At 41.0% G+C, this 13,533-nt stretch overlaps 1 protein-coding gene and 1 long non-coding RNA gene across 14 annotated transcripts in view; both read right to left on the bottom strand.

The window, feature by feature from the left end:
* Positions 1-12,617, bottom strand: part of Ptprk (protein tyrosine phosphatase receptor type K) — a 502,301-nt gene extending 489,684 nt beyond the window's left edge. For 5 of the 13 annotated variants that reach the window (XM_070010263.1, XM_070010273.1, XM_070010272.1 and 2 more), the window contains exon 1: positions 12,244-12,617. In XM_070010263.1, coding sequence (XP_069866364.1) covers positions 12,244-12,340 — 97 coding nt within the window. In that variant the 5' untranslated portion in view covers positions 12,341-12,617. The remainder of the gene's footprint in view (positions 1-12,243) is intronic. The other 8 variants (XM_070010262.1, XM_070010264.1, XM_070010266.1 and 5 more) reach the window with 2 other exon arrangements.
* LOC138819077 (uncharacterized) lies at positions 10,818-12,146 on the bottom strand. Its single transcript, XR_011369293.1, has 2 exons — positions 11,991-12,146; positions 10,818-11,030 (listed from the first exon to the last, which is right to left on the bottom strand). It is a non-coding gene; the product is annotated as an uncharacterized lncRNA (long non-coding RNA).
* Positions 12,618-13,533: the final 916 nt, after the last annotated feature.

Here is a 13,533-nt window from a genome sequence, read left to right as displayed (position 1 = left end):
AGCAAGCCTGAATCTACAGCCAAACGGATTTTGCATATGGATGTCCAGTGAGTGAGTGTACATGTATACATACTGCATCCTATGATGCTATCACTTCCCAGTTCTACCTCCAGCATTTTACTGACATGAGCTTCAAGGAAACAATTTTTTTCTCCTCCACCTGACTTTGTTTACACCTCAGATTACTCAACTTTTGGGAAATTCCACTTACTGGAATTTTACTATCTTGATAGCAAGCATTGCATACTTCTTTGGTAATCTTTTGCTATTTTGGGTGTAGCGTCTCAAGGATATGTAAAGACAAAATTTAAATGCTATATGGCAGCATATACATATACATGTACGTACATATATGTATATATATGAATTGAAGAGGACTACACTTGTGATAGAATTACTCATTGTTTATAAGACTCATACAAACATTGTACTAGTTCCTTCAATACTGGGATATGTGATGCATAACTTTGACATATATAAAACATCTCTTTTCTTCATTCTCATTCCTCAGCTTATATTCTTTTTGGGGCTTTCAACAAAAAAAACACTACAAAATATATCACTTTATTTATATTACTACAAAAATAAATACATAGTATGGATGTATATAACTACAGAGGAACTTTCACACATAGTATACATTTTACCTTAAAAAGATAACCGGAAAACACTTTAAAATCAACCTTCGTTGCAATATATCCATGCTAGTTACAAGTAAATGAAGAATCAAACAGGAAAGATTACAGCCAAGTGACAGTGCTAAGTCTGGAACCCAGGTCTTTCCTTGTTATAGGCTCTGTGTTGTATGGTCTGAAACAGCCTCCTACACAGATCTCCAAAGTCTTTGGCCTTCTCTGATTCAGGACCCCTCACATCTCCTTCAGCTCCTATATTCTCTAAGTATTTAAATATGAGTTTAGATAAAGGATGATAAGGAACAATCTGCTCCAATCCAGCTGTTACTTCCCTACATTTTGTTCATTATGCAATACCCCAGATATTTCAACTTCCTAATCCCCACATTGCTCAGATAAGCATTATAGTTAGATAGCAGATTTTAGAAGATCAAAATTATACACAAATTCACCTCTTGTGGTTTTTAACATTGGTTTCCAAACAGTACATTTTATTTCTCCTCTATTTCTCTTTATTCAAGATAATATAGCACAGATGAGCTATCCTTCTGCCTGTACTTAAAAATAAATATATGCACATATATACACAAGTAAATCTTTTAAGGATACCTGAACATCAGGCAGTTATCTAAAATGGTCTCTTTCATTCATACACATACTATTACTGTAATCAAAGCTCATCATTAAGCCAAGTTTGTGTATGGAAACAGTGTTTAAAAATTCTAGACACAAACCAAAATAATTCTAGAAGTTCTTAAATATCCCTTATGTAAATTATCATTAAGCAAAATTATATATGCATATGTATTTATGTACATCTATATCGGTGTAAATGTATGTGTGTGCATGTGTGTATACAATACTTTCCCCTCCCTATATTGAAATCTTGAGATTGAGCTCAGATTCTTCAGGAACATTTGAATCATATGTCAAATGAAGGAATCATTAATTTAATGTTGGGTTTATTTAATACTGAGTTAGAGAATAGAGTAACAAAAATAAAAGCAAATTTGCTTTAAAGTAGAACTTAAAGATAGAAAAAGCATAAAAATAAAATTTCATTCAATCACAAATATCTTTGTTCTCTTGCTCCTCCATCCTTTCCTCCCTAGAAACTGAAGCTTAGACAGCCACATTTTTCTCTGGGTATTGCCATCCAATCCAATAGAATCCCACTGACTTTTCCCCTCCAACTTTTTTCTTCTTCTCAGAAGGATTATTATCACACACACACACACACACACACATACACACACACACACACACACACACACACACACCCCACAAAATGCTCCCATATTCTTTTTTTTTTTTTTTTGACAGTCAATGTACCTGCCCTGGTTGGCTTTCAACTGCCATCCTCAGACCTCAGCCTTCTAAGTAGCTAGGATTACAGTCTGAGCCACCAGCAACAGGCTGCACCACCTCCTTTTTACTGCTCAAGTCCAGCTGAATTGCATCACACACACACACTCCACTTGCCTTTCCAGAATCTACTTCCCACTCCTCTGTGCAAAACAGATCATTTGGAGGGCATCATAGGTCCCTAACTGGTCCATAAATAACCTGAGAGGAATCTAGTCTTGAACCCAGAACCCTGAACTAAGTCTTCAAGTAATTTTCCCTTGGTCATAGCTTTTGGTACACTAGTAGGATGAATGATCCACTGGCTCAATCTCAGTGAACATCAGGAATGGTTTGAAGGTACAACCAACAAGTAAGTTCACACTTCCCTGAACTTGGGTGGTGGGAGATGCCTTGGTGATTTTGCCTCCATATACAGCCACTCAGACCCAAATTGAGCAGGCAGAGGGAGACTGTATCCCAGTGCAGTCCTGCAGACTTCTAATTTAAGTTGGACTTAAATTGTCTTGAGAGACAATAAATTCTTGCCACCAAACAGAGTTGCATTTTCTACTTATATGCAACCAAGAAAATGTATAATCACTATATATACAATTATTATTATTGAATGTACAGTACTGAACATGTGTCTACATTCAATAACTTGGTTCACCCAGTCCTTCACACAGCCACTTAGGGCAAGAGCTCACACTCTCTAAACCTGTTTATTGTAAAGACTTGGAAATATATAAAGTGTTGACTACAGGTCCTGGTGGGTCAGACAGAGGCTTTCAGTAAGTGCCAGCTCCTATTCTTGTTTCTGTCATGCTCTGGGGGGAAAAAATCTCTCTTCGCCAATATGTGAGGGAATAAAAGAACCTAATTCTTGCTGACAAGAATAAAAGTAGAATAGTAGAAAAAAGAGACAAGCTCAGAATTTGAGGCAAAATTAGAAAAATGTAACTGGTCAGAACATTTGAAGTCTAAAATCTTGATGATAGACAAAAATGGCTTGCAGGGAGCTCTCATCTCTAGTTCTCTTCTCAGTAATCTGTCTCCAATAAGACTGCTTCCTTGAAACACTGAAGTCTTTAAGGAAACACAGAAGTCATATTGCTTTACAATTAATCCAACAGCTACATGTTTTGTGGCTCTGACAATGTAGGCTAAGAAAATTTTCCCTTAAGAACATTAAAAAAGACAAGAGTCTCATATCTAAAATATACCGGGAACTTAAAAAATTAAATCCCCAAAAACAAATCTTCAAAGAAACAAATAAGTGGGCTAAAGACTTAAAGAGAAACTTTTCTGAAGAGGAAAGAAGGATGGCCAATAGACACATGAAGAAATGTTCAACCTCTCTAGCCATAAAAGAAATGCAAATCAACACAACATGGAGACAGATACCACCTCACTCCAGTTAGAATGGCTATAATCAAGAACTCTAATAACAACAGATGCTGGAGGGGATGTGGATAGAAGGGAACCTTACTGCATTGTTGGTGGGAGTGTAAACTTGTCCAACCACTTTGGAAAGCAGTATGGAGGTTCCTCAAAAGACTCTACATAGAGCTCCCCTATGACCCAGCAATCCCACTTTTGGGCATTTACCCAAATGATCACAAACAAGACCATAGTAAAACTACCAGCACAACTATGTTTATTGCAGCATTATTTACCATAGCTACGATATGGAACCAACCCAGATGTCCCTCAGTAGATGAATGGATCAAGAAAATGTGTTATATATACACAATGAAATTCTATGCCTCCATTAGGAAGAATGACATTGCCTCATTTGTTAGGAAATGGAAAGACTTGGAAAAAATTATATTAAGTGAAGTAAGCCAAGCCCAAAGAAACATAGGTCCCATGGTTTCCCTTATTTGCAATAACTAGTATATGTCTGTCTGAGTCAACCAGAAAAGGTCAGACAAGTTGATGTTAGGGGAAGAACCCCAAGATAAGTATTCAAATGTATTTTTTTCCTTTCATGCAAATTGTTTCTAACATATTTACAAGATGATTTCTATGTTGCTTTGTATGTCCCTCCCCCACAGTATAACCCATGCTTTCATTGTATTTGATATTGGTATAATTTGTGGAGGGGAAAGGAAAAAACAAGTCATTTAACTAGGGATACAGGTGGACCCATTGCAACAATGAGATGCACAAGTCCTTATGTTGAAAAACGAACTTTACAACTTTGGTGGGGGGGCGGGAGAATCGGGTTGGGGAGGGGGGAGTATGGGAAGGGATGGGAAGGGGAAACAAAGAGGAGGCAACAATGCTTGTTAAGAAATGTACTCCTTATCTTGCCCATGTAACTCCTCTGTACAGTATTTTCACAATATAAATAAATAAATAAATAAAATTTTTAAAGAACATTAAAAAAAAAACAAGAACAGCTACTATCTCTTATCCCAGAGTCTAGTTTCTAAAACACTATATTACCAACTACCATGGCTACATTAATTTCTATTTTCTTTTCATTAGTCTCTGCTATAACCATGTCATTATACCAGCACTTTCTGAATGACTAGTGAAAGGCAAAAACAAATATACCAGTTGTGATTTAATCAGAGACTTCACTGTTGAAACACCAAGCACAAGTAGACACATTTAGAATAGTAAATGAATAACAAAAAAAAAACCCACTTCCAGGCTCATTAATAAGAAGGCAATTAGGTCTTCTGGGAAAATTCATTTTCTGAAAGAACGCTAAAGCAAGCTATAAAATGCAAGCAAAATTGTGCTTTGACAAGACTAGTATACACTGTCTATTACATCATAATTTTTCTCTTGAGGAAACTGACAAAAATCTCTGTTCTTAAATATAAGCATAAAGCATAGTAAAAAGAATGCTTGTGAAATTTAATGCAGTCTACCTACTAACTCCCATTCATTAAATTTGACTGTCCTATAAATGAGCTCCTTATTACAAAGATCTTAAATTACACTTGGAAAGAAAAAAAAGAAAATTATGAAGACACTACCACTAATAATGTCAGAGGGAATACTATTTCCTGAACTAAATTGCATTAAGTAAAATGAAATGCACTTGGTATTTTTAGTTCCTCAGTATATTTGCCGCTAAAAATTCTAATCAAAACACTCATAACTAAAACTATTTATTCTTATTTTTTCCTGTGAATCTATTCCTTTCAAATTTATCTGAGCATTCTTTAAAACAAAAGTGGGTGGCATTATTGTTTTGATGTGTCTGGGATGGTAAATTATAATCCAGTAAATACTGATAAGATTATAAATCCAGAAGAATTGCTTCATCTTATAATTAATCCTTTCACTATAGTCTTTGAGTCCTTTAAGAAGCGCACGTGAGATTCTTTTTAATCCAAGCTTTCTTTGTCTTCCTGTACTATTTCTCAAAGTTAAACATTATAAGAAAGTCACCTAGCCTTATTAAAGTAGGGATTCTGATTCAGTAGGTCATATGGTAGCTTGATCAGCCCATGTTCTCAGGTGTCACTGATGCTACTAGTCGGTGGACAATTTAAGTAGCAAAACCCTAGAGAACCTTGCAGTGCCAGAATAGCTTGACTGTGAAACAATTAGCCATCAGAGATTAGGTGTGTAGTAAGGACTGTAGAATGTCTTCTCCACTCTTGATGAGTCTGAATGTCCTAAAACAAATCACAACAAGACTGTGACCAGTCTTGCCTCACACTAAAGTTGCTGGTGGATTTACCCCATTGTCTAACTAGGAACAAGAGAATTCCTCTGGCTGGGTTAGCAGGCTAGAGAGTCAGCCTAACCCAATGCAGGATGAACTGGGAAAGTTTTATACAAAATAGACAACAATCTAGAGGGTAATTGATTGCTTTTTCCTGAAAAAAAGATGGATCAGAGAGGATAGGATAAAAGGTCTAGTTCATTTAATCTTCACTACCATTTCTTCATCTATGAAACAGAGAAAATAAGCATGGAGTTTTGTGTTATCCCAAAATGTGTTCAGCATCTTTGTAACCTGAACTTTGTACAGTGAATTACTATCATTGCTAAGCTACACATACTTACAGCTTTCCAAACAAAATCAGTGCCCACAGTATCTGAACTATACATTATTTCATGCGGCTTTATTTCTGAGTCCTCTTATTAAAGCAACTCTTAGCATGACATCTGGAGAAGGAACTAACCAGCATTGCCCGATTCATCACTGTTCTGCAAACAGAGCTCCACAATGCAGGAATCATGTCATCTAGGATTACTTAATTGGCTCTTAAAGCAAATGTAAGTGACAAAATAAGCCACTGATAATGTTTATAGATTATCAACAGATAAAACAGAAAGTTCCCCTCCCCTCAAAAAAAAAAAAAACACTTCAACCAGAGTTAAGTGGGAAAATGGCAAAGTTCCACCACAGAATCAATACAATCCTCACATCCCAGACCTAATGTCTTCCCAGAACCTCAAAAATCTAAAACATTATCACAAAACCAAGTTTTTAAATTATTAAAATGTTATTACCAAAATACTAGCAAATCCAAAGAATTCAAACAAGAATATATACAGAAAAACTTTATAACAGAACCTTCAAGAAACACTTCTTATGTGTAACTTTGATTTTTTAAGACATTTATTTGTACTGAGATGAAGTTTAAAGTTTGCAGATTACCTCAAACTTTGTACTGTAAATATTCCAAAGTAATAATCCTTTAAAAAAATTCCCAAAGCACAGTTGTACGTAACATCACAAAAATATCAGGGAACCTGGTGTTCAAAGTTTCTATTCCCATATACAAAAGGGAACAAAAATCTCACTCTTTTTTCATCCAGAAACAGATAAATACAACAAATACACATCCTGTGACATTAAATAATTATTTCATGGCTATGCAATTTGCTTTTGGCTTCAATTGAAGCCTGACTGATATTTCATGCTTTATTGTTAAATACTACTTGAAATATCTCATGATTTGATATTTCTTAAACAATTTTTCAGAAACTACTACAAACAGCGGGAATTTTGATTATTTTTTAAAGTCATGTTCACAAGTAATTATAACCTCTTTAGGCAGAGAAACACGATTTAATAAAGGAACACAAACCAAGATACATATGATCAAAGGGTAAAGTCTGATAGGAATACACAGAGGGAAATTTTTCCATTGACTGAATAAGAAATGAAATCTATTTGAACAAAGGCAAAGGCTGATTCAAATAAACAAGTAAAAAATAGGACAGTTTTCCCTCTCTTGAAAATTACTCTCTCTCTCTCTCTCTCTCTCTCTCTCTCTCTCTCTCTCTCTCTCTCTCTCTCTCTCTTTCTCTCTCTCTGTGTTTCCTTTTGTCTGAAAAAAACAATCTGTAAGCTCTCTTGGTTTTCTGCTCTCAATCTTCCTGCATTCCTCTTCCTCTAGGAAGAGCTAGTGGAAGAAATGGTCCACACAGGTCCACCTTCAACATGATTTACACTGGCCTTAATATCACCCTTAGTAGAACTAGAAAAATGTACTTCAAAAATAGTAGGGCTCAAAACACTTGCTCTATCTGGCATTATATCACATGAACTTAATAAATATGAATGTATTTAAGCATCATTGCTAGACATATGATGTTTGGTGGGAGAGGGGGCATTAGTTTTTGTCAGTGAGAATCAATCAGTCCTATTTCCAGTTTTAAATAAAGGACACATCAATGTTATATCAAGACATCAGGTCAAACCTCATATATGAGTTATTACCTGTTAAGTAATAATAAAATAAGGCTTCAGGTCAGCTCTGGGCTAGGGCTAGAGAGTAGGAAGAGGCAGAAAATCCAAGATGGTCCTGCCCTACCCCCAAGAATATTTTGGTGAAAGCCAAAAGATTGCCACTTTGTGTATATGTACATAGAGCTTGGTTGTTGCTAGAAATGAGTGGGAGGGAGTGTGGAAGAAGACTGGAATGGCAGAGGGATTGATTTATTTTTTATATTCTCATTTATAAACACAAAGAGAGGAGCTGTCAGCAGCGTACATGCCAATACCCAAATAGCAGCCAAACCTACCTCTTCCCGTCTGGGCAGGCCAGACACAAAAAATGGCATCTCGAAATCTAGGAAAGTCACCATTCAGATAGAAGGGGACAAGTAAGAGAAAAAAAGCCCAGAAATGCCCATTTACCTCTCATCACTAGTGATTATAAGTTGTGGTCATTACTAAGGCACCAAATGCATTAAGACAGTGACCATTCAAAACTAGCAAACTAAAAAGCAATCCTCAACACAAGCTGGCTAGAATGTGCTTTCCTCGTAAATAATAAGTATAAGTGAAAACAGTTTTGTCTTGGGGACAATATGAAGTCAGACACAAGTGGCACTACTTAGATAGATGGGTTGCAAGGTCCTAAGGGATTACCAGTGTGACATTCCAGGAAGCACAGCCAGGATCCTCAGCTGCATTTTCTGTCTCACATCATACTAAAGAGACAATAGTCCCTCTCTAGGTCACAGGGAAGACTGCATCTAAAAGCTGCATGTTATTCTCTACACTGAGATGGAAAAGCTAAGCCAACAGTTCAACTAACAGCTTAAAAAAATGTTTAAAAGCATTATTTTTCCTCTAATCTGAATGCTGGGAATATTGATACTAGCTTGTCCATGAGTTTAACGCATGTAAAGATCTACAGACGATAAAGAATGAATTTGTTTCAAGGATAACTTAATCACTGTGCTGTCACTGTTGTACACTGGTCTACGACAATCTAAGATATTTGTTTTATACATGAGTGACTAGACAGACATCAGTGGATACTGATTATGGCTATAATCAGTATGGCTATGGCTGAGATCTAAAGATCCTAATTCAATGACACTCCGGAAGGAAAGTCTGTGACACTCTTGTCTGTAATTAACCACCAAAAAGCTGGAAGTGGAGCTGACTTACACGGTAGAGCACTAGCTAGCATTGAGCAAAAAGGCTCAGAGACAACGTGCAGGCCCTGAATTCAAGCCCCAGGACTGGCATCCCAAACAAATAAACAAACAAATAAAAAGAAAGAACGAAGAGAGAAAAAGGCTAGTGAAACACACACACACACACACACACACACACACACACACACATACACATTCTAAACAGCCAACACTATCACTAAATAGAGCGTTCCAAGACTTTGGGGACAGTAAACACTGAAACTAAGGTACTTTAGCTACCTTAATGTATGATGATTACACACCAGACAGCTGCATAATGCTTTACAATTGACAGTGGTGGCTCACATAAACTATGTTGCCTCATCCTCATAAAAACTACCTGGAATGATCGGGACAGGTATTATTATCTTCATTTTATAGATGGGAAAGCCGAGTTTCCAAGTCATCTCTCCTGAGACTGGTTTTGTAGGTCACCTGAGTTCTTCCAGAAAACACTCTCTTACAGGATGATATCAGGAGGCAATAGTCCCACAACCCAATACATATACTGTACTCTAACATCTTCTGAATTTCTATGACTCAGTTTTACCAGAGATTTTAAGAGAATGACTGAAAATGAAAGAATACAAATTGAAATTTATAGGAGGTCCTGGTTTTAAAGAAATTTGCCATGGAGTTATATACTTTTTAACTCCAAAAGCTAAGAAAGAAGTCACAATAATGAAAAGTCTTAAATTGTGATTTTAAAAGGCAAAATGTGTATGTGATATATCAAAGGCCCAACTATCTGATTTTCACATTGTTTATAAGCTCACTACATTAGGAGTCACACAATAATTTCAGAAGGTTGTGAATAGCCTTAAGGAGTATGATTTAAAAGTATTTAACAATAACTTAGAACCAAATTTGGAAAAGAATTTTAGCTTTTTAAAACATGCTTATGTGAATTTTTCAAAAAGTTCATCATTTAAAATATCATCTCTAATTCATCTGTAGTCTATGTCCTTCAACAATTCTGACTGACAGGATTTGATGACAGTACAATTTCATATGATTTATGATTAACCAGAACATGGAAATAATTAGAGATTGAACTTTTAAGACTATAGAGTCTACAATCTGACTTTTAAACCTGAGAATAAAAGACACCCATCTCTGAGCATATATGTGTGTGCATATATATAAATGTATAGATATATGTGTTTATATATATACATATATATATATATATACTGAGTGGCAATTTTTATGGACAACCCTGTATTATAATTATTAGGACTTCACAGCCTACTAAATAAATACAATATAAAGTCACTAAGGAGAAAAGCCAGGCATATTTAGAAAACAAAATCATTTAGAACTAGATGTGCATGAGTACAATTGTTATTTGAGATAACAAAACTCCAGGTATCAGAAGGCCCATCAGTACATTGGGATAGAAGAAATATATTCCCTTGTTCATTAAAGGGTAAGTAATGCCCAAGAAAGAAAAAAAAAAGTTCCTTTACTATAGAAAATATATCCATCAGCTGTTGAGATACTAATAGCTGCGGCTGCTGAATACATGTAAGTTTAATCATGCAACTGGTACCGTTCAAACTTTCAATTAACAAACTACACGCCTTTTCAAGCGCAGGCTCTTTGTGCCATTACAAACACTGCAAAAATCGATCCCCACTCCCACTTGCTGCATATAATGAGTTACATCAAGCCTGGTTCCAATACTAACGGGTAAGTATGTCAGAGATGCATGCAGTAATGTTCAATCCAAAGAGAATTAAATTAAAACATTGCGCAGAGAGCTGTGACACACATCATCTCCACACATAGCCTTTCCTCTGCCTGCTGCCATTTCATCGTCTCTGCCTAAGTGGATGACACAAGCTGCCACCCGAATCTGAGGGCTAATTCCTCTGGAGTTCTGAATGGGGGAGGGGAGAGCGAAAGAAAAGACACAACTGCCCGGGAAAACAACAGGGTGAGTTTATTCCCAGGAAATCGGGCAGTCTCCACAAAGACACTGTCAACCACAAAGTAAGTTCTTTCTGCACACCCGGCGGGCTGAGCCAGGCGTGTGGCTGTGGCGTTTCCCGTCTTCTCTGTCACCTCTTGGCCACCTCTGCGCTGCCATCTGCTCAGTCAACCCGCCAGCCAAGCTGAGCCGGGGTGGTTTGGCTGGAAAAGTTATCGGGACCGGGAAGGAAGCAAATTGGTGACCGGGTGCCCGCTCCCCAGCGTTCACCGGGTGAAACTTCAGAACCGCCCCCCCCCCCCCGCAGGAGAGGCTTAGAAAGGCTCCAAGGAACAAAACTGGAAGGGACCCCAGGACCAGCCACCCCCCTGCCCCCCAAGAGGGCAAGTAGGGCTCCCGGAGTTCCTAGAGTGGCTTTACTAAGCGCTCAAACGAAAGGAACACCGCCTCCTCTCCGTGTTATAAAGGGTTCTCCCGGCCGGCAGTGGTCATTCTAGCCCCTGGCGGGCCCCAGGAGAGGTGCGGAGCCAGCTCGGTGATGGCTTCGTGGGACATGCGGGTCTCCCGCATGCGGGTCAGGCTTTGCGGATTGAGCGCCCCGAGCTCCCGGCCCACGATCGCTCGGCACGGATCCTTACGATGGCATTGCAAAACATCTTAAAAGACTCCGCCAAGAGACGCATGCAACGGTCTCCAAGCAGTCCCGGCCCGTAGAGCTGGGCCAGGAGCGACCCAAGGCTTGGGGTTGGTGGGGAGGAGGGACGACGGGGAAGTCGTCGGACAATAGTCTGACCGCGGAGGTGATTTCCCCCGGACAAAAAGCACCTGGCAAAGCGCGCCCAGTTCCGTCCCTTCGCGGCTGCACACTCCTGACAAAGGTTCCTCGGGAATTGTGTGTGTGTGTTTAATTTTTGAACACTCGGGGGGGGGAGGGCAGCCAGGAGCCACAAGCCCGCACCACCAGGCACAGAGTAACCCGCACTCCTAACTACTTTTCCCTCCTCTCTTCCCCCCCCCCCACACCCCCCTTCTCAGTGGCGCCGGACCCCGAGGCTCCACCAGTGCGCCCAAGGAAAACGTCCCTGCACTTCAGCCCAGAGGTGAAGCCCTGTATCCCGCACGAGACTCCGAGAGAAACAATGGGTCGCCAAGAGGAAAGTTACCTGCGCCAAGTGGCGCCAGCCCAGTGCCCCGCGTCCCACCTGGCGCAAACTCCGAGGACATCTCTTTCTAGACCCCGGCACCCCTCCGCCTCCACAGCCTCCCCTTCTCCTGGTTCTGGACCCGCCAGAGGAGCTGGCGGCTGGGGATGGTGGTCCGGGCTCCGCACACCTCTCCACTCTCTCTCTCTCTCTCTCACACACACACACACACACACAGGCTACCCGCCCCCCCCCCGCACCCCCAGCCACTCACCTGCGGAGAACTGGCCTTGGGCTGACCCCAGGAGAGGCCACGGGGAGAGGAGCACCAGCGCCACAAAAGCGGGCAGCGCCGGCGCCGCCGAATCCATGGCGAGTTTAGAAGAAGTTTCAAGCAGCTTTGTAAAGAGCTGCCCCGGGAGGGGGGGGGGGGAGAGGCTCTCGGCGAAATCCACCAGCGAGGTGCCAGGAAGACCCCCCCTCCCCGCAGCCGCCGTGGGGTGAGCGTGTGGAGTCTGCGCCCGCTCACCCCGCGCCCGGACGATGGCCTTCTGGGCGGTCGCCAAACTACCTCGGGGGCGAAAGCGTCTCCTGCGTCCCCAGCCCGCCGCGGCGGCAGCTCTCCATGCTCGGCCGTGGCTGCTCCTGTTAGTCAAGAGTTACTTTGCTCGGGGAGGGACGGGGGGGGCGGAGCCTGCGGTGACGTCGCCCCGCGGGCTCCGGGCGCTTCGGAGGAATGCGGGCTCCAGCGCGCCCCCGCCGCCGCCGCCGCCGCCTGCCGCCCGAGACGCGCGCCAGCCCCCGCCGCGCGCGCGCCCTCCTGCGCCCCGCGCCCCGCGGCTCCCCGCCGCCGCCTTTGTTCGCCGCCTGGGTCCCCAGCCGCCCGCCTGCCGCTCTGCCCAGGGCGGCGAGCGGGAAAAGAATCGCGACGTGAGGCATCACGCTACCCTGTTGCTGAAACTGGAATGGAAGCAGAATGGCGGGACGATTGAGGTCCAGCACGGAGGACACCCGCCACCCCGAACAGAGGGGCGTCCTGGGGTTGTGCCCCCCAGATGGAGATCCCACCACGGCCACCGCCGGTAGGAAGAAAAGGTGCCGGAAACATCCCCTAAGGAAATAGGCAGCCTGCGTAATGCAGAATAAGACATCCCTCCCCCATAGAAAATTACTGTGCCTTGTTCATGTAATACATAAAACTTGGACCAAAATAAACGTTCGGTAACTTTCCAGTGTGAACAACTGGCGCGTCTCCTTTTCTGGTTTTGTTTGTCATTAGTCTAGAGAGTGTTTGACTTTTAACTTTCTGCTTCACTGACTGTTGTTCTGGAACCTCCTGGCCTCTTTCCTTTCCCCCAGGCTTGGTGGAGTAGACTATATTATATACATACATACATATATATATATATAATTTTTAGTTTAATATATTGGGCCCACTTAAAATAGAAATACTTAAAAGGCAATGAAAGCAACAATGTGTAATCGGCCAGAAGGAACATAAAGCCATCTTATGATAGTGCAGTATTTTATAGTTTGCTACTTCTGCAGCAGTAAAAAGTAGTTT

This window comes from Dipodomys merriami, unplaced genomic scaffold (assembly GCF_024711535.1).
Source record: "Dipodomys merriami isolate MVZ:Mamm:240054 unplaced genomic scaffold, mDipMer1.0.p SCAF_8, whole genome shotgun sequence".
Taxonomy (NCBI): domain Eukaryota; kingdom Metazoa; phylum Chordata; class Mammalia; order Rodentia; family Heteromyidae; genus Dipodomys; species Dipodomys merriami.
The sequence above is the reverse complement of the archived record's forward strand: the minus strand, read 5'-3'. Positions and strand labels throughout refer to the sequence as shown.